Genomic DNA, 24,560 nt, shown 5'->3' with positions numbered 1-24,560 from the left:
GAGCAATCAGAGGCTTATCTCCAGACTCAGTGCTGTGGGACTACAGTACTAAGATTGGACATAAGCCTGTGCCTGCTCATGATTGACAGGTGAGTATCCCACCCACCAGTCGAAAATGGGGCACAGTTAAGTTGTGGATCCAGCTCTTGGGCTGAAAAAGCTTCTCCACACCTGCTGTTGAGAAATAAGTCCTATTGCGTTAAATTGAGCTCACATACCTCTGGGTGGTGGGTATGGAATTGCAGCCTATAGGGACAGGCTACAAGGACAGGATATTTCATAATAAATGATACAGCTAAATCCTACCTTCTCCTGCAGTGCACCCTTCCAGACATCCTTTTTATTGCACATTCATTATGATTTGTGCTCATTATGCTATTAGGGCAGTCACATGCAATCCAGCTTTCAATACTCTTTGTGCCTGCAAAGTGTTGGGGTAGTCATACTGCTTCATTTCCAATCAGTGCATATCCCATCACTTCGTGCTGAAATCCCTTAATTTTTTATATCATAATTGTTCTGGACTGCAACAATGTTGTGGCACTGGAGAAGCATTGTAGAACCAGAGTCTACCACTAATGCACTGTATCAAGGACATATTGCAGAATACACCTGCAGTCTGGAGAGGCCCAGAATCATAGATTCCAGATAGATTCCAGAATCCTTGGAGTTCTCTTTCTTTTACATATACAGCCCAGAAAAGATGCTTTATTTTCTTTCTTTCTTTTACAGCAAGGTCTGAAAAAGCAAAAGAACCTGTTCTCCAAAGATTACTGAGTTCTACAAAGTATTTAAAAAGTTGTAAAAGTGGCAACCCACTAACTATACTGGTTAAACCCTTGCTTTATAAAATAAAAATAAAAATAGGTTTAATATTTTTAAGCCACCATCACATTCTATGGCAGTGAATTCCATAAGCTATGCACTGCATGAAATAGTAATTTCTTTTTGTCTATCCAGATTCAGAACATACATACAATCAATTTCATTGGGTTTCCTGGTTTTAGTACAAAGAAGAAAAATCTTTCGCTCTCTCCCCCACTCATCATGTCATAAGCCAGTTTCATGATCCTCTCAAAGGTCTTTCTTAATAAACTAAAAGCCATATAAGCTTCATCCTTCTGTCCTAAGCCCAATATCGTTTTAGCTGCTTTTCTTTCGTGAACCATTTCCAGAGCTGAGAAAGCCTTTTTGAGATAAGAGTGAAGGAATCAACAAGTGCTGCTCTGAAAAGGGGACAAGGTTAAAAGACACATTGCAAGCCACCTGTCATGGATGCTTTAGTTGAGATTCCTGCTTTGCAGGACGTTAGACTAGATGACTAGGTGACTGGGGGCAGCCACCGAGACCAACGAGACTTGAAAGACCTACATTGGCTCCCAGTACATTTCCGAGCACAATTCAAAGTGTTGGTGTTGACCTTTAAAGCCCTAAATGGCCTCGGCCCGATATACCTGAAGGAGCGTCTCCACCCCTATGGTTCTGCCCGGACGCTGAGGTCCAGTGCCGAGGGCCTTCTGGCAGTTCCCTCATTGCAAGAAGCAAAGCTACAGGGAACCAGGCAGAGGGCCTTCTCGGTAGTGGCGCCCGCCCTGTGGAACACCCTCCCATCAGATGTCAAAGCGATAAACAACTACCTGACATTCAGAAGACATCTTAAGGCAGCCCTGTTCAGGGAAGTTTTTAATGTGTGACATTTTAGTGTATTTTTGGGGTACAAATAATAAATTATTATTATTATTATTATTATTATTATTATTGGTCCCTTCCAACTCTACAATTCTATAATTCTACAGACAAATTCCTCAAAAGTGCTTAAGAAACTGCTTCATGCCTTATAATTGGCAGGAGAAGCCCTGCTGCATAGGAGCAAACTCGTAGGAGTTTGCCCCTCCCAGCAAAATATCTGAAGGGGCCAGCTCCCACAAAGTTGGTGGCCATTGTCATTCAAGTGGTGTGTGCATGCCATATCTTGTGATCAGTTGTGTGGGGCTGGTATTATCTCTCCCTCCCCACTATACCATTCAAGTTGGCACCCCTGTCCTGTTGGTTGTGCCAGCATTGGCCACTGCCCTGTTGGCACTGATCCATAACAGGATATTTTCACTAGTAGTTCTGTTTGTGGGTTGGCCTTCGCTGGTGAGGTGAATCTGCCTCCCCATTATTGTTGTTCATTTAATAACATTCCTCTTTATCCAGACTTGATGGTTGAAAGGCACTGTTCCTGGCAATCTTGAAAGTATTAGCGGTGAATGCTTTTCCAATTTTTTAACTGTTCAATAAAAGTCAGCTTTCTGAAAACTGTATTTATTTTCTTAAAAAATATGTATTTGCCACCCTGAGATCCTTTAAACTTAATAAAAACAAACAACAACAACAATATACCTGAAACCACCATTTATGCATCCTCCTTTCCATTCGGGATAGGGGAGAAAAAAGCTTACCTTTAGTCAGGCAAAGAGAGAGAGAAAGCGAGAAAGAGAGAGAGAGGGAGATTGTAGCTTTCAGGTATCATCCACTGAAGAGGATTCAACTGCAACTCCAAGTCCCAGCATCCCCAACATGAAAATGATGCTGCACATGCTATTCCCACCAAGGGAGAAGGCCATTAGTGAGCCTCTGCTTCATTGGGAACCATGTGACACTGAGAATGCTGGAATTTGTTGCCCCAGTCCATTCCCCAGCAGAAAAAGGATGTTGTGTGCATGAATCTCACAAAGAGGGAAGGCTCCTGGGGCTCTCTTCACTGTGGGAGTTGCACTCTCCTGGGAACTGGCAAAGGTGGATGTAGGAGAGCAGAGCTTCTGGGGCGCTGCAACAGGCACCACGGCTATGACATCCAATGGAAGGCCAGAGGTGAGGTGTGCTGGTTTTGGGGGCTGCACAGGACATCACTGAAACCTGAGATACCAAGGTCTGTCACTAGGACTGGGAGAGCTGAACCACTTTTGTCTTCATCCTGCTCTGAGGAACATTGCAGGGACAAGGACAGAAGGTAGCAGCAGATGCAACTTGCAGGATCAGGGCAAGTTGGACCATACTACACATCTGGCCCTGTTCTTCCTGATCATTGTCTCAAATATTTGATCCAAGGTACTTCAATTTGAAATTGCATACAAGCTTTCCCAAAGGATCTGAATGCCCTTTCTCTCCTTCAGCTTCCCTTTAACCAGTTCCCTCTTGTTGGGGGAAATTCCCTGAAATTAAGCATGACTTTGTTGATCTCTCTAGGCCATGTTTACTTTATATGTTGACTTTGTCCATGTTTTGTTCACAGTTGCACATGTCTAGCCAGATTCTGGGCAAAAATCAAAGGTCCTTTACCCTTCTTGCCAACTCTGTGAGCAACCGTTAAAAAGCATTAAAATATTATCATACAAAGTCATGTTGTTTCTTTGTCACGATAAGAAGGTGTGTTTGCTTAGTCAATATGGAAATAATTGAAAGCTGCCCATTTTCACAACATCTCTATTAGCTGTTTCTTTTCATTTTAAGATAGTTCTCTCTGTCTCTCTCACACACCCTTTATCTTCACATCATAACCACCCTGTGAGGTAGGCTTGAGAGACCATGACAAGACCATAATCACTCAGTGAGGTTCACAGATGACTGGGAATCAGAACCTGGGTCTCCATGGTTGTCTCGCCATGTGGAAAGCCAAGACAAAGTGGTGAGGTAGGAAGAAAGGAAAATAATGGACATAATTATTTTATATGTAGGAGCCTCACAGGGGTTCTCTTATTTCCCCACAAGGTTCTTCATCCTACAGATTTGCTCATTGCAATATGCTTGGGGAGGGGGGGACACCTAGTCATTTATTTATTTATTGCCTTCCTTTCACTAAATAGTTCTATGACAGGTTACAAAAATATCACAGTTAAAACAGGTATAAATCATCATTTAAAAATATTTTTTTTAAAACCCACAAAACTGACCAGTAACAAATTTAACAAAGCAGAAGAGTACAGAAGAGCAATGCAGGAGAAGAGAAGACACTCACTTGAACAAAGGCCTGTATTGACCAATTGTTTAAAAAAGCACTCAGTGATGGTGTAAGGTGCATCATGAGAAGAATGTCATTTCCCAAGCTGGAGGTCAACACAGAGAAGGCCCTTTCATGCATCATCAAACCACAGATGATGCATGAGATCTTATCCTGCAGATCTGATCACCCAAACAGGTTCAATGTGGGAGGAGGGGTTCAGATACCTGGGATCCAAGCCATTTAAAGAATTATATGTCAGTGTTAACACCTTAACTTCCACTTAGTAGTGATTTGGCAACCAATAAAGGTCTTTTAAGACTGTACATCCAGAAGCAGGCTCACTGCTGCATTCTGCCCTAGTTGCAGCTTTGAAACCCTCTTAAATAGCAGCCCCATGTAAAGCCAAATGGCTATTTAGCAGCTTGTCTAGAAAAAGTCTTGCACTCATTGGACGGAGGCGTTGACCCATCCAGAGATCATTTTTGTCCCTTGGAAGCTCTGGGACCACAGGGATGTCACATAAGCAAGATATCATGTGAAACTATGTGGAAGTAGTAATCTGAACCAACCAACACTCACACTGGTTGATGCCCCTAAGAGCTGCCTGGAATAGGTCAGATTACTCTTAGGCTGCAATCTTATACACACTGGCCTGGGAATGTCCCACTGAACTCAGTGGAGCTGACTTCTGAGCAGACATGTACAGGAATTAGAAAATTATGGTCTTCCTTCTTGCCCCTTCCTTACTGCCCCGTATCACTATTTCCCAGGCATTTCTTCATTTTTAATGTAAGCTGCCTACTTCCATATAGGAGTGAACTTAACTGCAATGTTTATGTAATAAGATCCTGAATTTATCGTTTCACTATTTGTTTTTGTTTCTTAATGGGCATACTGGCAGAAACACACAAAAGTTATTACGGTATCTTAACTTGAATTAGCCGTCTTTCTCTTAAAGATGATCAACACCTGCTGCTTAGTTTTGCCCCAGCAAGCAGCTTGTCAATGAAGAGTTAATTTTAGCATCTGCAGCTTCCTGTGTCACACTGAATGTTAGCAGCCTCCTTTCTCAACTATCTAGCAGAGATATGATTAGCAGCTAAAACATACAGTGTCATTATGCCGCTAAGCAATTAGAACAATCCTATATGAGTCTACAAATGTCATTAAAAAAACAAACAAGTGGGGAGAAAATTAACTGAGAGATGTGGGGAAAGGGAGATTCCGTGTGTTATTTCCACAACATTCTACAATGAATTCTCTTTATAGCCACAGACACTGCTAATCAATAAAGAGTACAAAATTTAAGTCCCACTTCTGGATAGGAAACTAATTGCCTTGGGATATATCCTGACTTTCAAGTACTTGCTGGTTTTAGCTCAGCCTCTTCCAGCAGAAGGTTACACATGTCTCGAGAGATACTTCTCAGACGATTTAACTGGACTTCATTGTGGACAAGCAGAGAGGCTATTTATATTCATTAAGAGTTGGCAAACGCCTTATTTCAAACCAGTAGTCCAGACACAAAGACTCCACTCAAAATTGGTTCTGCTATTTTCTGTCTTTAAAGCAGCTTTGGAATTGAAATTATCCATATAAATCTGAGTAACATAGAAATAAGTTGAAATAAATACATTCATAATTAATCTAATAGTCAACGCTAATGGTGTTTTTCAGCTCCCTTATACCCTGAACTTGCTTCTATCCAAAGATAACAAACCAAGACTATGTTTTCAAAAAGCCAAAGGAAATATGCATAGCATAATCAACATAAAGCAAAATGAATAGCCAGTAGTACACAATCTAGTAAAGCTCAGATGTTACATCATAACACAAAAATCTGGTTTATTCTTACCATTTGAGACTGGCTTCGAGGACAGCCATTGATATCTTCAACCTTTTCATTTGCTGAAGGAAAACAGTGAGGGTTTAAAAAAAAAAGTCAGAGTAAACTATGTGACCACAAAGAAGAAAGTAAACAGACGTACAAGAATTTTGTAGATCCTGAACTTTGCTCTAAGCACACTGAAACCCTACACAGTAACAATCTGCCTTGTTAACAGCAGTTCCTTCCCCATGCACAAATCATGCAAAGGGGAAGTGCAAAAGGAGGTTGCTACCAGTTCTCCAGCCCCTGCCAAATGACTGCTGACATGAAATCGTCCACAATTGTCTTTGTGGGATCAGGATACAGTTTCAAGGCATCTCAGAAAGTATAAACCACTCCAGCTAATAAAATGCACACATTGGAGACATATGGCTTAATGAAGCATTCATTTTAAACAATGCCAAGTGTGTGAAACAGTTTTCTGGCCCTTAAAAGAATGGTGGAGCAGACACAAACATATCTATCACACACACACACATACACATATATATAAAATCTGGGAGAAATTGGAGGCCAAGTCACGGCTCTCTATTTGGTACCCATCTTACAGTTAAGCTGGCTCTACTTCTATTGCCTTTTCCTTCCTAAGCCAGAAGTCAGATCATGCTGTGGCTCAGAGCACAGATCTTACCAATGATCTGGATGATTTCTGCTAGCAGAACTCCATCGGCAATGTCCTGTTGCAAGTCCTTGATCAGCCGCTTGTGGCCAGATTTTGCTAGATAGTGATTTGCCCAGTCAGTGTATATCTGCAGAATAGAGGGAGTGGGAGAAATGGGGAGAGAAAGAGAGACAATAAAAATTCTTAAGACAAATGTTGGCTTACAGATGAGCAGAGCTCTAAAGTACATTCCAGTTTAAGGAGTCAGAAGAAAAAAACAACCTTTAAAACCTTTTTAAAAATTCTGTCCCCGTGCCATTTTTTTTTAACCATGAATGAATCATTTTATTGCACAATAAAATGCCACAGTCACTGTGACCAAGCAAAAGCCCCTTTAGGAATGCCAAGGAAACTAATGTCAAAATTTACTCTTAGTCTGATCTGATTCACTTAAAAATACTTAGAATGAAAACTATGCTGAGTGGTGCTGTTTTAAGCACTGTGGTGTATTTTCCCTGTGTCATTGTTTAATAGATCGATATATTCCCAGTACCTTCCTGCACTCCAGATGTATATTAATGCAATAAGTTATCATTACCACATGGTCTGTTTAGGCAACCAAGTCATCTTTAAGGAGACCTACCCCAACAACTTGGAAAAGTTTACTGAAAGAGCCATGATAACATAAAGAGTACACCTTATTCAGGAGCAAATGAAAAGGAAACGAAGGGCAAACTGTGTTGCATGTGTGCCCTTGGTACAAATTCATTGGGTTTGTCAGTCGCAAACCTGTGGGTGACAATGTTTCTTGTTCACTGGATGCAACAGTCATACAATTGCTTGCTGCGGTGAGACAGTTTCATTTGTCCTGTCACCTTTGCTTAAATGTGCTGAAATGCCCATATAGGGCTGCAAAACCAACACGTACATAGAGGTCACATTGTTGAAAGAACTGCATATATTTTGAAAATATGCTGTGTTGACAGTTAAACCAAAGATGTCAACAGTGGAAGTCAGTTGGCAGGTTGGACAAGAGAGAGACTGAACAGGAAATGACAATGAGTGTCAATAGGCAAATGAGTAGGGGGTGATCCGGTTGACATTGTGTGCTTAGATTTTCAAAAAGGTTTTGAGTCCAAAGACTGCTGAATAAGGTTATCAGTTTCTGGACATCCCAACTTCACACGTTTTGAACTGGTGGCACTTGCCAAGGATATAGATTTTAGAGTCATGGTAGACACTGCAACAAAAAATATTGACCTCCGTGGCAGGAGTGAAAACGGTTAAATCTATGTCAATAAGAAAGGGGTTGGAAATAAAGCTGCCAACTATTAGACTGGTGGTAAATGAATCTACAGTGAGACTGCACTGGGAATATTGTGCTCAGTTCTAGTATCCACACTTCAAGATGACCATGAGGCTGGAATAACATTTTTCTGGGGGTACTCAAGTATACACAGTACCGGCAACTTTTTTCTAGAAGAACAGCATGGGTTAAAGATACTTATTGTAACAGCTTCATGGTGAGTATGTCCCCCTTTTTCTAGAAGAAAAGCACTGAATATAGGCAACGTAACAGATAGACAAACAAGCAGAATTTTTTTAAGACCACAGCTGCCACTTCTCCTCTTCTTTCTCAAAGTGTGAAAAATAATGCGCCGGGCAGCTTATTCTTCTACCGTGATTGATAGTTAGCCAAACAAAGGGTTTGTACCTCCAGACTAACTGGACTTTGACAAATTTATATTGCTTGCTTATTTAATGTATATACCACTTCATATTTCAACAGAAACCTCTAAGTGGGCTACAAGTTCGAGCAAAAGGAAATCGGTATAATTGGTATAATATAAATTCCACTTTCAAAATCCATAATACTGAACTGCGGAAGTTGCACAACTAAAAAAAAAAAAAAAACACATAATTTAAAAGAATAACCAGTTCAAAGTCTTGTTCTAGATAAGAACCCTTCCTTCAACTGTTTCTCTAATCCTCTTTCAAAGCCAGTGGGCAGCCAATGCATTGGGAACTCAGATTTCTTCCAGCAGGTGGCTCCCACTGAAGCCATGGGGGGGGCGTGTTGCTGAGAGGAATTTGGAGTCAGCAGACACAGAAACAGTAGCCACACATTTAACTAATTAACTCAAAAGCACAGTAAATTCTCCAAAGAGGGATAGTCCCCAGATCTTGCAAGGAAAGAGCAGACAAAGATGAGTGCTGGATACTTCTTTTCTCACCAGCCATTCACAGAACGAAGTGATGGGCACTGAATGGAGCAATAGACAAGGAAAGAGGTGTACAAAGTCGCAAAAAGTTCACGTGCCTAATACGTCAGTGCACACATCCTTTCTGCTTACTTTTATGCTTCACATATTCATTCCAGACGTTTTCTTTTCTTAAAGTGTTTACAATATAAAGATTATTTTCAGTTTTAAAAAGCACCTGTTTGCAGTTCTGCAATGCCTCTTGTGCATATTTCTAATGTTTTACTGCTGACTCCCCTTCCCTCTGTCATTTGCATTCCAGATGTGTGGTATTTGTTTAATCTGCATTTTCCATTATGAGCTTCTGTTTTAAAATAGAACTATCACAGCTACAACAGCTGATAATTATCTAATGCTTTTAAGCCGCACAGTTTTATGTTTCAATTTCCAGTTATGCTGTAGGAAGCAACAGGGCAAACCAAAGAGAGAGCATGGCTTTGTACATTCTTCCAGTCAGCTCTTGCACTATTCTATTTTGAAACAAATTCCTTGCAAGTCAGCACATAAATAAACTCAACTCTTCACTCCCACATCCAGCATGCAAACGACATAAAAAGGAAGCAAGTCAGCCATTTATTAGAGTCATTTTGATTTTGACAGGGTGGCAATTCTTGTGAGAATTGTGAGAATCTTGTGAGAGACCATGTCTTGTCAGTAAAAGTAGGGAAGGCATCGTCACATGCAAAACTTGTTGTCTTGTTTATTTGTTCATTCAGCTTTCAATTATTTTTCGCTATTAGAAAGTTTGCATTGACAGACTGTGTCAAGCGTCACATCTAAATGAAAAACATGCAGAGCATTAGTCACTGCGCTCAATTTTGCTAATGCTTCTCAGTAACTGATCCCTGGAACAAACTGCAGACTTACTCATTTCCTTAAAAAGTTCCCCCTCTTTGCCCACTGTTTGTTTTTTATATATATAAAACAACTGCATTCAACCCAAACTGGATGCACTACATACCAGGAGCTGGAATCATCTGAGCCTTAACAGAACAATCTCAACAAGATGTAAAAGAATAAATTCTGCATCTGTGTGGTCCCAATGTGTGTCTGTGAAGGACAGCTTAACAGCTTGCAATGCAAAACGCTAGACAGGATAGGACAACTTGAGAAAGGAAGCAGCTTCCTTGTGTTATTATCTATCTATTCTTCATGTTAGTATTAGGATTCTTGAAGTACTTGTCATCAGACAAGCAAAGGAAATTATATTATACTTTATAATGCCCAAATATAGATATAAATTTCACACATAGCAAAACTGAACAAGATTTGAAATAACACTGGGGGGGGGGGGAATCCTTGAATGCAAAGAAGCAAAAATAAAAATAAAAAATAGAAGGATCCCAAGCGATGAGCTTTATCTGCCAAAATATGGGCAGTTTGAGGGCTGCTGCATTAATGCATAGAGCACATATCCCTCTAAATTTATGTGGTGAACCACCCTGAGATCTGTGGATAAAGGGCAGTATAAAAATTTAAATGAATAAATAAACTGTTGATTTCTCAGTTGTTAAAAGTGATAACGAGACGCGGGTGGCGCTGTGGGTTAAACCACAGAGCCTAGGGCTTGCCGATCGGAATGTCGGCAGTTCAAATCCCTGTGACGGGGTGAGCTCCCGTTGCTCGGTCCGTGCTCCTGCCAACCTAGCAGTTCAAAAGCACGTCAAAGTGCAAGTAGATAAATAGGTACCGCTCCGGCGGGAAGGTAAATGGCGTTTCCGTGCGCTGCTCTGGTTTGCCAGAAGCGGCTTAGTCATGCTGGCCACATGACCCGGAAGCTGTACGCCGGCTCCCTCGGCCAATAAAGCGAGATGAGCGCCGCAACCCCAGAGTCATCCGTGACTGGACCTAATGGTCAGGGGTCCCTTTACCTTTACCTAAAAGTGATAATAATCTCTTAGAAAGTCATGATGTGATCCATAGAGCCTTAGGCAACACAGAGGATGTACCTGATGAATAATGGACCAGAAACCATGTTCAGAAGTTGTTTCCATGTTCATGGAGCATTTGCTGGGCTGTCTGAAAGGGAGGCCTGCATTATTCTCATAGTTCCTGCTGTTAAATTTATTAGCCACGCTTCACCAGCAGGTTCCATAGCGTGTTACAACATTTTAAAATCCAGCATGAAAAACAGTTAAATTACAAATTGCTGTCACAGGACTGAGAATACAGCTGCATACACACAGATAGGCATTCCACGTGGTCTCCAAGTCAATCATGCGAAGTTGCAGACTCCATGCAGCTGTGTGCATTTAAGTGCTTCTGCTAAAGCATGGGGTTTGGGACTGGGACCACTGTGGCCAGAATATTGGGTTCAGGGCTCCTGCTTCCTCTTCTTTGCTTTTAGTGTATGCAATGAAGCCATTTCTCAGCAGGGCTTCTTTCTCACTGGGGTGGGGGAACCTTAATTGTGTGTGTGTGTGTGTGTGTTTGAGGCTATAGGTTTCGTACTTCTTCCCCATTTGTTTGATGAACTTAGTAGCTCAAGATCACCCCCCTGAAATTGAAAGGAACAATGCAGTAGAGATATGCTCAGTATGTACAATAGTAGGCTATATGCAGGGAGAAGTAAATGGTTACAGGCACACCGGTACAGCACACAGCACACCAGACAGCATAAAAAACCTGTGAGCTTAAATTTGAGTATTAAGCCAATGACAACACAAGAAAACCTCCACACTTTCTGATTTTTACAACAGCATCCATTCTTGGCTAATGCAAAGATAGCTTTCATGAGGCAAACTAGTTTATTGGGCTGTTACACCGCTGTTCCAACATTGTACAGCCAAGTATAAGCTTCAGCCAGCTTCCAGAGCTACGTGAATACAAGAAAGTTGTTCATTTTCCACAGCGAGCAAAGCTTGGATCTCCTTTCTGTTCCATTAGCATTGGCAGCCAGCAAGAGGCTCGACTGACCTAGCTGCCAAACACCTACCAACCTTTGGCTGCCTGATGCTCTGACCCTTCCACAACCTCTGAGAGTCACATTCATAAGAACTCAGAGATGATTTCTCTCCCCCTCACACCCCAGCCATAAAGTTCAGGAAGCAAAGATACGTTACAGTCTCACAGCTGGCCTCTTCCACCTTATTTACAAGAGAGACCTGCCAAATCACAGTGGAACGGAAAGCTACCTGATGATACAACTCTGAAAAGCCCTCTTTGTTATACAGACTGGCTTCTGCTTATATCATGCAGAAGTTTAAACATTTTTGTAGCACTTTTTGAGTCAATTCACATCAGGCAATATACTCATTTTCTTCCCATCTATCACAATGCCCTTCCCAGTGAAAGATTGGTACAAGCTCAGGGGACTCACATGCATGCTTGAAGTGAATTGATTAAAAAGGCAAGCTCTTAAATCCTTATGGGATTATTCAGACACTTCAAGTCAGTCTTTTATTATTGGAAACAAACATGCCAGTTTCTGTAGTGGTACACTGGTTTGAGCTTTCAGCTTGGGCAATTTGGAGCCAAATCCCAGCTCAGTGCACTATACCTTTGGTGTCTACCTTAAAAATTTGAACATTGGGGATAATGGTGACTTATCTCTCAGAGGATTGTAACAACCATATAGTGCCAAGATTCCCAACTGGAAACCTCAGCTATCTGTGCAGTTCCCTCTCTGGTGAGGCCCAGAACTGCAGTTTGGAGCACATCACCGGGCAGCACAGGAGTATTCTCCTGCTTAGGACTATAGCTGCCTCCTTAGGCAGGCCACTAGGCCCTACTTGGCAGGAGGAGGCATAAAAGACTTCCTATTTGGGCTGAGACTTTGCCTAAGCAACTGCAGTCTACCTGGCTCTGGGGTATTTTCATGTATTCTACAGCTCTGACTCAAGCTTCCCCTTCCTTGATGAAGCCTTCAAGCCCACAATTCTGAAAGTCCAAGCCTTCTGTTTCCCCAAAACAGGCCTTCCGAGAACAGCAATGGGAAAAGGACGAAGGAAAGAGTTGCTCCTTGAGCCGTCATTAGAAAGCTTTTACTAAAGACAAGTTTCCAGTGCCTTGTGGAATTATTGTTTGCCTGGTTGTCTGCAGTTTAGAAAGTAGTGATTAAAATCAGTGCAGTTTTGAAAAGTGCAATTCACCTTCTTGATTCAAAATGATGTCCAACTGTAGCCAGACACAGATGAAAACTTGCTCCTTGATCTCTGAAACCATCATGCAAAATTTGGTCATAACATTTAAGAGATGCCTAAATGCATAGTGAAGATATAAGCAACTTTCCAAAATATATAATAGATACATATACACACACACACACAGTGGTACTTCGGCTTAAGTACTTAATTCGTTCCGGAGGTCTGTTCTTAATGTGAAACTGTTCTTAACCTGAAGCACCACTTTAGCTAATGGGGCCTCCTGCTACTGCTGCACCACCGGAGCATGATTTCTGTTCTCATCCTGAAGCAAAGTTCTTAACCTGAAGCACTATTTCTGGATTAGCGGAGTTTGTAACCTGAAGCATATGTAACCTGAAGCGTTTGTAACCCGAGGTACCACTGTACTTAAATTAGATTAAGTTTACAACCTATGCACACTTACTCATGGGGCTTCTCGTAAGACATGCCTTGGTTGGCGCCACATATTAAAATAATAAAATCTCTAAGCAAGTGTAAAGCTCTGAGCACTGCTTAAGTGAAGTCTTGTATTATAAGATCAGATGCATCCCAGGTATATAGCTGCATAAACCAATTGCAGGAAACAGAAGGGGGGCTGTCTCACTTTTCATTCATCCTTAAGGAAACACGAAAGCTTTTTGAGATGTTAAGCCAGCCACATAAGAGGGGAAAAGACACAGGCAGGCAACAAAAAGTATCTGTTTCAAATTGTGACTCAGTTCATGTTATTTAACAGAATACTTTGTACACTGTAATTCATAAATTCTGCTTTTCAAACCCTTGCTGAGCAAATGGCAAGTTCATTTTGCCTTTTGCTCTCCAGTTTTCACATTATGTAGGATCCCAGCAGTTCCACTTAAAATACAAGATAATTAAATAGATTCTCAGCAGTCGTGATATTTTTTTTTTAAAAAAGTAAGTAGCTGAAATCTTCAGTGTAGCAATCATGAACAACCTTTGAAGTCCCTATCTCTCTCCAAGCCACAGGGAGAAAAGTACTGAATCCTTTAAATCAATGAATGTTTTAAACTACCTGGCATCAAGGTTGTGTTAGGGCCACATGCAATGTTAGTCCTACTTCACAGGACCCTTTGAAATTGATGGACATGAAAAGCTTGCCAATTAATTTCAATGGGTCAACTCTGAGTACTACTAATATTGAATATAATCCCATAAACCTGGCCAGAATTTAACAATCACAACTACTAGCAGCAAGGCTACCAGGGACCAAATTTTCTCAAATATACAGTATGAAAACAATGAGATCTCAGTGAATGCAGTAATATTTATGATAGCTCGCAGCTTTCCTTTTCATGAATTACTGACAGGCATTTAAGGATTTTTACATCCAATATGCTATCAGTATATTTACAGCCAAACTACAGCCGAATAACACTATCTTGCTACATTTGTAGTACAGTAAGTACAGGGTGGCGCTGTGGGTAAAACCTCAGCACCTAGGACTTGCCGATCGCATGGTCGGCGGTTCGAATCCCCGCGGCGGGGTGCGCTCCCGTTGCTCGGTCCCAGCGCCTGCCAACCTAGCAGTTCAAAAGCACCCCCGGGTGCAAGTAGATAAATAGGGACCGCTTACCAGCGGGAAAGTAAACGGCGTTCTGTGTGCTGCGCTGGCTCGCCAGATGCAGCTTGTCACGCTGGCCACGTGACCCGGAAGTGTCTGCGGACAGCGCTGGCTCCCGGCCTCTAGAGTGAGATGAGCGCACAACCCTAGAGTCTGTCAAGACTGGCCCGTACGGGCAGGGGTACCTTTACCTTTTAAGCCACCCCAAGAATGTTTATGCTGATGATGACATCTCTCTCTCGCTCAACCAAAATACAACACAAACAATGACATTTAATAGGTGTTGTTGAGGATTTGCTACAGAGAAATATATCATAAAACTGGAGAGTAAGTACATCCATTTTGTAGAATGAATTCTTTATTCTGCTCTTCAGAGGATCTGCTCTTCGTAATCTATTCACCATTTTAGGATGACTCAGGTAACTGTCTGTCTTGCAGTTCCGGCAGAACACCACAGGAAGGTGCTCGAACATCATGCTGCAACAGCAGAAAACAGCAGGCTTGACAGCTGATGCTTCCCAGCAGTGTGTTACTGCAAATAATCACTGTTCAGGCAGTGACACATCACACAACTGTTAATTGTGGTGTTGAGTGTCAGAAGAAAAAGAAAACGACACTAGCTGTCAAAATGATCCCAACCAGAGACAAGCATTGCTTAAACTGAGTCATCATTCACCCAACCCCACAGATTAGCTTTAGATCTCAGTTCAGATCCAGTGGTCCCTTTGAACAATAACTATAGGAGGCTTCCAATAAAAACCTCCTCCTACTGATGTATATTATGTGCAGATTCACACAGTGGAAATCTGTGTTCGTCTCCATAAAGTGAGGCTTGGGCAATAGGTTGTTGATTTGTTAAATTAACAACAACAACAACAATAACAACAACAACAACAATAAATTTATTTATACCCCGCCCTCCCCAGCCAAGACCAGGCTCAGGGCGGCTAACACCAGGTATAAAAACAATTGATTAAAATACAACTTAAAAACAAGATTAAAATACAACACTAAAATGCAGCCTCATTTCAGTAGAAACTCAAATCAAATCAAATAAAGTGAAGGGGCAAAAATCTGTCACAGGGGGTAACCATATGACCTGAATAACTTGTACCTTTGATTGTAATGGTAAGACCTAAACATAAGAAGTGACCAAACATGCAAGAGTCTAGAATACATGACATTATTTTTTTTCTCTCTCTCTGAATGTGGAAGAGGAAGACTCACTAAGATGACAGAAACCCACTCCACAGCAACTTGGAACAGGGCTTTCATTGTGGCTGGCCCTGTTTTGTGTAACAATATTCCCACTGAGATACCACAGGTCGCTTCTATCTATGCTTTCCGTAAACACTCGAAGGCATTTTTGCTTTGATCAGCTTTCCTTGTACTCAGTTGTGCTGCTCTTAAAAGGTTCTCTTTTACTGTTTATAATGACACGTTAATGATAATGTTTAAGAACATGTCTATCAAATGCCCTGGGGCACATACATGGAAGGCAATTCACAAATTTAATTAATTAATTAATTAATTATAGTTTTGTCATTGAGACATTCCAGCCAGATGCTGTCTGAAGGGCAAAAAGAGAGAATTCTTCAAAAAAACAGTAGCCCATAGGTCCCAAGGCACCTGAACTCGAGTCAGATTGTCAGGGACCGGCACAGCTCCAAAGAGTGCAGGGCGGAGGCAAGGGACCAGGGTAGTGATGCAGGAAAGGGGACTAGTGATTTATGGGGTGTCACACCACCTGCAAGGCAGGAACCAGGGGCAGTCCAAGGCAGAGGAAGGCGCACAACATATAACAGAGGAAGAAAGGGGAGTTCAGCAAGGGATGGGTCCATAGATTCCCCATCTTCCCCCACCTCACTGTCTCCTAGAACCAGGAGGGGGTTGGAAAGGGAAAAGCAGTGGACGTCTGTGCAGAAGTCTCAGGTTGCAGGCACACAATTCATAAGAGAAGGGGATATAAACCAGGGGAGGGGAGGGGCCCAACTGTTGCTGCAACTGTTCCATGGGGCCCAGACCTATGGACAGCTGCCTAGAAGATGGAAGCATGTTTATGTGTGTGTATCTGGAGCAATGTGGAAGCTGCTGTAAATTCTTCTCTTGCCAATAAAGTGCTAACTATTAGGCACGTGTCTTCCTTATCTGGGATGAGCCATGACATTAATTAGCAATTGCAGTGGTCAGTTAATTGATGGAAAGAATGACTAAATCCAGTCCCTTCTTCCTGCCACTTAAACAACTAACCCGTGATATTACATGCACACCCTGCCAGTTGAATCAGGCCACAACTGCATGTATAGCACCCATTCTCCTCCAGCTAAGGTTATTGTACAGAAACCTCTATGCCCCCTCTGTATTAGGGGAACATTAAGTAAGACAGACATCCTTTCAGTTAATCTACTGTAGGGGAAAATATTTGCTACACCGTTAGTCAAGACATAATAAAGCAAACCATAGTGTATAGTCTTGACAGGTGGGAAGAAAATAATCCAACTGGGCAGCAAATGCTAAATACTTCATTGTACTGATGTTAGTGGACATGGCAGTTCGCAAACAAGTCTTACTCACATATGCCATATTTAATTACAAAACATGCCCACTGGGAAAGGTATGAAGTAAGTTAGTCCTCTGATGTTTGCTGCCAAGAGATGAAACTTTAATTCCTAGAACCTCTCAGCTAGGAAATGGTAAAGGATGTAACTTGGGAGGGAGAAGTGAATAGTTTATTTTCTGGTATGCCTGTTGTTAAGCGGCAAAAAAAAAAGTGAAGCCACCTTGGGAGGTGTAGCAGCAAAGTTTGCGAAAGAAAGCTATTGTGAAGGTGGGGGGAAGGATGTCCACCAAGCTACAGGTCAATGGAACTTAGCATGAGTGTCAGAGCACCCAGCATTGAACTAGAACAGAAAACCAATTCAATTCGTATACCTGTGGTTGGTGTGTGTGTGTGTGTGTTACAATTAGGGATGGAAATTTAGTTCAGCTCACATTTTAATGTGAACTTACCTACTTCACACTTCCTAAAACAAAATGCTGCTGTTGTTTAGTCATTTAGTCATCTCTGACTCTTCATGACCCCATGGACCAGAGCACGCTAGCATGCTGCTATCCGTCAAAATTCACACATTTCCAGATTTTGTGATGCTATATTTTGGGTATCTGATCTAACGTTTAAAATTCATCTGTCTCTCTTTGACCCCTCCTTCCCTTACATTCTGCAATTTACATCTCTTTCTTTCTTCTGTGGTTTTGTACTGAAACAAATCCAGACACAGATACTTTTAAAGCGATGCTTCCCCAACAATATTAACAGGTTGGGTTAACCTCAACCAGATTAATTTTTATTTAGTTTGAAGATCTAATTAGCTTTTTGTTGGAGTTGAGGCAACAACTGTCTAAACTTATTTTAACACAAATGTGGTAACCATTTAATTACCAAACAGTTCACATATAAATACAAGCTGCCCACTTTCATGGCATACAATTTTGCTTTCCTAAATAAAACAGATGTTTGCTAATTCACTGTGTCCATTTTTATTTTTTTTACTGTGATTATGAGGGATCCACAGCTGGCCTTCAGCAACTGTTCAATAAATGGTTCCTTGTTTGGATTTTTAGAAAACATATTATACTACACCAAATTGTGGTGTGTTTACTCTGTTTGATGTACTAAAGAAATAATGACCTAAAAAGTAGGCCAACACTTAAGGCAATTCATTACCTTTGAATTCAATTCCGCAGACACAGACAAAGCACAACATTAGTAATGTGATCCTACTGGTATTTATATTAAAATCCACACATTTACCTTGCAGTATGCTTGTTGACTCTAGTAGTGGTTTAATTTATATGGGTAAGTGGATTGAAAAAAAATTATCATATTCACTTGTAGGCTTACTGCCTGATTCTGAAATTATTTTGATGACACATTTTCAATTCTTAATGAGTAAAGCTAACTTACTCAAGAATCTAGGGCATTGCTGAATAACTATTTTGCTTACCAAAGCCACCTTCTTTTCTATATGCACCTCTTTTAGTGTTAGACCACACCACTCTTTCCCCCACGAAGCTACATTTCTCTAAATCATTTTGATCATCATCAAACATCAGTATATTAAACATTAGATTCAAGCTGTATTTTGCTCTATTTTTTTTTTAAATCCAGTTTAATCATTCAAACTAGACTCAATTGGGTCTAGTGGCTAGGTTGTTGGATAGAGACACCTAGGATCAATTCTATCTCACCCTTTCAGGACTCTCTAGGCAAATGCACAAATGTTGGACAAGGTCTGGGGAGACCTGGGTTCAAATTGCCATTCAATGATGTAGTTCACTGACAGACCTTGAGCAAATCGTCAACTGTCAACTTAACCTACTTTGCATGTTTGTTATGAGGAGAAAATGAGGAAGAGGACCATGTACATGACCTTGGTCTCCAGGGAGAAAAGGTGGCATATACACATAATAAATAAATTGCACATCACTATTGACAAATAACCTTATTGTTTAAGTACTTTGAATACTAACATCATTTTCATCACATCAATTCAAAGCCAAATTAATTCAATTGGGCACTTTAACATTGGCTTAAAAAATCAATATAAGGTAAAATACATAAGTTTTAAGTGGTTTGTAGATTGCCGGTAGGTGGGATGAAAAAAAGATGTGGAAAGCAAGAAACAGTTCAACAAAGCCTTGGCACAGATCCTGCAGATGAAATTGTTACTTGAAAACATAGGCAATTTTGATGTAGTTTGAGTTTTGTATTACACACATTGCAAGACTCATCTATTTGAATTTGGCTTTTGTCTGAATTCACAGAATTAGTAGAGATATGAGTTCACTGTAGTCCTCTTTTCACAAGCTGACTCTGAAAATAATGTTTCAATTTTCCTTTGCAGAACTAATTGGTTTATAATTACACAATTGTAACACACAAGTAATGAGATCCTACGCCCTGATAGCTAAACACATTCAAGTATCTATCTATATCATCTACTCATAATTTTGTTGCCGTTATTATTATTGTTGTTGTAAAATAATGTCTTTGATTAGTCAACCTCTTATAATTGCTATTAGGGATCGTTAAGTATACAAACTGGAGACAAGAAGAGAAACAGATATAGATATAGATATATACACATATAAATATCTGTTTCCTTAATTGTTTCTCTATGTATATATTCCAGTTATTGCTATTCAGTTATTGCATCAATTAAATTCCATACTTCTTTAATTAAAGCTCAACAGCTCAACGTTGTTTCAAAATATTTAATTCCAGAAGACTTTTAGAAAGATAAATTTTGGTTGAATTTCTAAATGGTAGAAGTACCTCGGGTTACATACGCTTCAGGTTACATACGCTTCAGGTTACAGACTCCGCTAACCCAGAAATAGTACCTCAGGTTAAGAACTTTGCTTCAGGATGAGAACAGAAATCGTGCTCTGGCGGCGCGGCAGCAGCAGGAGGCCCCATAAGCTAAAGTGGTGCTTCAAGTTAAGAACAGTTTCAGGTTAAGAACTGACCTCCGGAATGAATTAAGTACTTAACCCGAGGTACCACTGTACTGTGACAATGGAACGAACTTCCCAAGAGGATTGTAGACCCTGACTCACCGAAGGTCTTCTAGCAGAGACTGGGCAGTCATCTTTTGGGGGTGCTCCAGCTCTGGATTTCCTGCATCAAGCAGTAGGTTGAACTAGATCAATGCTATACCAAATATTTCTCCCACATTTCTTTTTAATTAATGGACAAAACTTGCATTCAAAACTCAACAAAGGGGAGAGAAAATTTGGATAAATTCTCATGGATGAGGTGCAGGGTTTCTGTTGTGCTCACCTTCCATTCGAAGTAACAAAGACATTGTGAGTGTCCTTTCTTTGATTCTGCAACCAACTCTCCAGAGGTCTGCACTCTGCAGCCTTCCTGGGTGCCCACATTTCCTGAAACACCATGAAGTCCTCAGGTGATCTTTCCTTTAAAGAAGGTAGGGAGGCAGCCTACTGTGCACCTTTTTTCAAAAGCAGAAATACTTTCTCAAAAGGTAAAAGGAAGGATTCCTCTTGAAAATAACGTACGTTCACTGATCTCAAATGCCCAGCAACCAGCCTCCCCAGATTACTGTGCTTCAGCTGAAACTCAGGAGACAGCATGGTGAGGTAACCCCTCCCGTGGGTTTTTTTTCAAACTGGGCAGCTGGAAAGGCAACAGAAATGTTCACAGAAAAGAAAAACTACATCACTCATTGTCACTGCACAACAATAAAGAATGCTCAAGTCTACACAACATTCTGAAGAAATTCGAAAAAAATGTGGAAGCCCCCTAAGAATGAAGGATGGAAGTAGAGGCCTCTTTCACAGGGGAGGAAATCTTTTGAGAAACTGAATGGTGTGTTTCAGCATAGCACTAAACCAGGTGGCCTATAAGGCCCACTCCATTATTATTGCGATTTGATACGAGGAGGCTTTTCCACAAGAGGAAACTTCTTTCCTGTGAGAGGATCTTTCCATTACAAGAAGATAACTTTTGGATGGAATCCATTGTTTCCTGATGTTTCACTCAATATTTTTGTAACTATTAAATCCATTTTTATTAATCTGGTGTGGTTGCTCAAAACCTACCGGTATATCATTGTGATTCTTCTTCCTTTAATGTAATTATACCACTCTGGTATCAAAACCCAAGCAAAGCAAACATGCCCACAGGAGAATGAATATACAGTCTATGAAGCAAGGTCTAACTTTCAGGTGATGGTCCCCCCTTGGCTATGTGATTTACCCCATAGTGAGTGCATTGGAACAGAAATTATTAGCCTCTGGAAGTCTTTCATATATGAGTCACTTCCTAGTTTATACAACACAAATCACAAAGGAAATCACTATTTTTGTCAGTAACCTCTCTAGCATATGTCCTATTGCATGCGCGTGTGTGCGCACACACACTATGTTCTTGGGAGGCCCTCACAAACTATCAAGGTCTCCTATGATGTTACTTTCCTTTGGGAAGGAACCATGGGGGAAATTTTGCATACAGAAGGTCCCAGGTTCAGTCTCTCAGCATCACCAGGTATAGCTGCGAAAGACATCTTCCTGAAACCCCAAAGGACTGCTATATAATATAGTGTTGATGAAACAAAGCTAGTTGTGCCAACGCTCTGATTCTATACATTAAGGTTACCAGATGTTTTTCAAAGAATCCGCAGTTGGCTCTGGCTGGCTTCAGCAGCTGCTTGCTGCCGTGGCGCCCGCCATTTTGCCTCGCCAGTAGTCTCCATATGATGTGTCTTGTGTTGTTGAACCAATCATGCAACATTCATTCCCTACCAATAAATCTACAACACTTAAAATATAAATCCGGGGATATTAAATGAAATCCGGGGATGGATTTTGTCCGGGGACAGATTTGTAAATACGGTGGACTTTCCCCGGGTAACGGGGACATCTGGTAACCACACTATACATGGCAACTTCTTATGTTGCCTCCACCAAGTTAGCCTGGCTATGCCACAGGAAGTGTGTGTGTGTGTGACTGTGAAGGGTTGCTACCTATTCATGGAGCACATGAAAAGGCCAATGAGCCAGAGCATGAGCCAGAGGCAACTTTTAGGTTTGTATCAGAAGAGGAAAGATATCCTGTTCCCAGTTCATTTAAAGACTTGAAGGTCAAAACCAGCACTCTGATTTGTAAGCCAGTGGAAAACCAAGATGTAGCATCCTAATTATATGCTCCATACAGTACATTCTATTACTCTGGCAGCTGCATGTTGAACTATTTGTAGTTGGTTTTTATAATTTTTATGCACACCCACTTAAGAGTATTCAGTTATTAAGCTGTGTAGAAATATCTTAAATGAATTAATAGTAAATGTTACTAGGGCATAGCTGATAGTGACCAGTTATTTTTTCCATAGTTGGCATTGTATCCTAAAATGTAGTAATGGCCCTGAACCTATAACCTAAACATCCAGGAACATCCCCTTCTTTAAAAACGAGACATAAAAATGTACTCTTACTAACCAACTCTGCAAACCTGGTTTTTCTTCCCATGCCCTTATATAACAAGCCCCCAGTGCTGTTTGATACCCTGAATACAATACAATTAACTTTGAGTTCTATTAAAGCTCCATCACCACAGAAGAGATATGTTATAAGCCACTATTAACTTGTAATGTATAGGCTTGGATTTACTCTTTTGGCTTTGAGTTCTGGCAGGAAACTTCTGGAAGGCTTTGTCTGGTAAAATCTGGACTTCATATAAATTAGTGTTTCGTACAGTGGCAAAAAAAACTGTTAAGCCATTTCAGTCCAAATAAATCCATCTTATTTATCTTAGGGATAGCATTTTGAATTCTAAGAATGCTATTTCTTAGAACAAAGTTGAAAGTCCCAACACAGTAACTTACTGACACAGACATAATTCTACTGAAATACGGCTACGACTCTTTTCTTAACCTCAATTTCCTATTCAAAACAATGGGGCTTCAGCACTAAAAAATCCCTTCAAAGAACTGGCATAAATATCCCTACTACCTCCCAAGCTTTGTTTTGACAACACTATTAAGAGTATTGTAACATACTCATATTTCCAACCTAAAATTATATTTATTTATTTACCTTTTCAGTTTAAAAATGAACTTTTTTCAAAGGCACTGTGGTTCAGATCCTGATTTTTTAAAAAATAAATAAAGCAAAACTATTGTAAGAAAAAAGGCCTCAGAACATAATCATAGTGCCCTGCTACTTCTACTGGTGAATTCCTCCTATGATATGTTGCTATCAATATGTATATTCTAGTTTTTTTCCATAGAACTTCTTTGGACATCATTCTCATGCAGAAATATACTCCTGTACATACATAAAGTGTGAATCGACTGTGTAGAAAAACATCCACAGCATTTTTGGAAAATAATCAAACGGTGGGTTAAAAGAAATATTGAATCTTACAATGATAAAACATCAAGCAAAGTCATCCTCCCAATGAGCATGATAATCCACCCTAAAAGATACTTAAACATAAACATTTATGTGGGCATAGGGCTTCATGTAGCTGCACATCTGGTGAGTGCATTTGATAATTTCAAATCTTCCCTCACATGGAGAATCTTGTCCCTGATATACCGTATTTTTCGTCCCATACGACGCACCTAGTTTTTTTGGGGGGGAGATAAAGGAAATTTTTTTCCCTTTATTTGCCCCCAAAAACCAGGTCAGGGAACAGTGGGATGGCGGCGCTGCACCTCCCCGCTGTCCCCCGAGCTTATGGGGCTGGCCGATGTCTGCCCGAAGCGCGGGGCGCTCTGCTTCAGTGCGCCCCGCACTCTGTGCAGCAGGCTGCTATCCGCAGCCTAGGGAGCCCTGCGGGAACTCCCGCAGGGCTCCCACAGGGCTCCCCAGGCTGTGGATGTCTGCTTCAGGGCACCTTGCGCACGGGGCCGCAGGCTGCGGATGTCTACCCGGCGCGCGGGGCGCTCTGTTTAAGGGGCCCCGTGCGCCAGGCGGCAGGCTGCTATCCACAGCCTAGGGAGCCCTGCGGGAACTCCCGCAGGGCTCCCCAGGCTGCGGATGTCTGCCCAGCACGCGGGGCACTCTGCTTCAGGGCGCCCTGCGCGTCGGGCAGCAAGCTGCTATCCGCAGCCTATGGAGCCCTGCGGGAACTCCCGCGGACTCCCTAGGCTTGCTGATAGCTTCCTGAAGCCTGGAGAGTGAGAGGGGTCGGTGCACACCGACCCCTCTCGCTCTCCAAGCTTCAGCGAAAGCCTGTATTCGCCCCATAGGACGCACACAGATTTCCCCTTCATTTTTGGAGGGGAAAAGTGCGTCCTATAGGGCAAAAAAATATGGTATATACTTTTCTTTTTCCATACAAGCAAAATTCCATGTACATTCTGAGATAGTACATAGTCCATACAATCATTTTATTTCATTATGTGCTTTGTCACATGGGGTGTTCAGATGTTATGACAAATTGCCATTTGGCATAATGTAAAGAAGATGTCAATGACCTTAACACTTCTCTCGTTGTGAATGCGTTGCCTGCTTTTCCCTTTACTAATTTAGGAAAGCAAGTTCCACATTTTGTTCCCAACAGCAACGTGTGGTCAATGCTTGCCTGACAAG

The 24,560-nt window shown here is 41.2% G+C and overlaps 1 protein-coding gene across 11 annotated transcripts in view; it reads right to left on the bottom strand.

Annotated features, from left to right (window-relative positions):
• The window catches only part of NAV3 (neuron navigator 3), a 424,678-nt gene that overhangs the window by 166,040 nt on the left and 234,078 nt on the right, over positions 1-24,560 (bottom strand). For all 11 annotated transcript variants that reach the window (XM_053405009.1, XM_053405010.1, XM_053405000.1 and 8 more), the window contains 2 exons: positions 6,505-6,622; positions 5,841-5,893 (listed from right to left, as the gene is read on the bottom strand). In XM_053405009.1, the coding sequence (XP_053260984.1) occupies positions 5,841-5,893; positions 6,505-6,622 (171 nt within the window). The remainder of the gene's footprint in view (positions 1-5,840; positions 5,894-6,504; positions 6,623-24,560) is intronic.

Source organism: Podarcis raffonei, chromosome 10 (genome assembly GCF_027172205.1).
Source record: "Podarcis raffonei isolate rPodRaf1 chromosome 10, rPodRaf1.pri, whole genome shotgun sequence".
NCBI classification, from domain to species: domain Eukaryota; kingdom Metazoa; phylum Chordata; class Lepidosauria; order Squamata; family Lacertidae; genus Podarcis; species Podarcis raffonei.
Note: the sequence above shows the minus strand (reverse complement) of the source record. Positions and strands in the feature narration are given on the sequence as shown.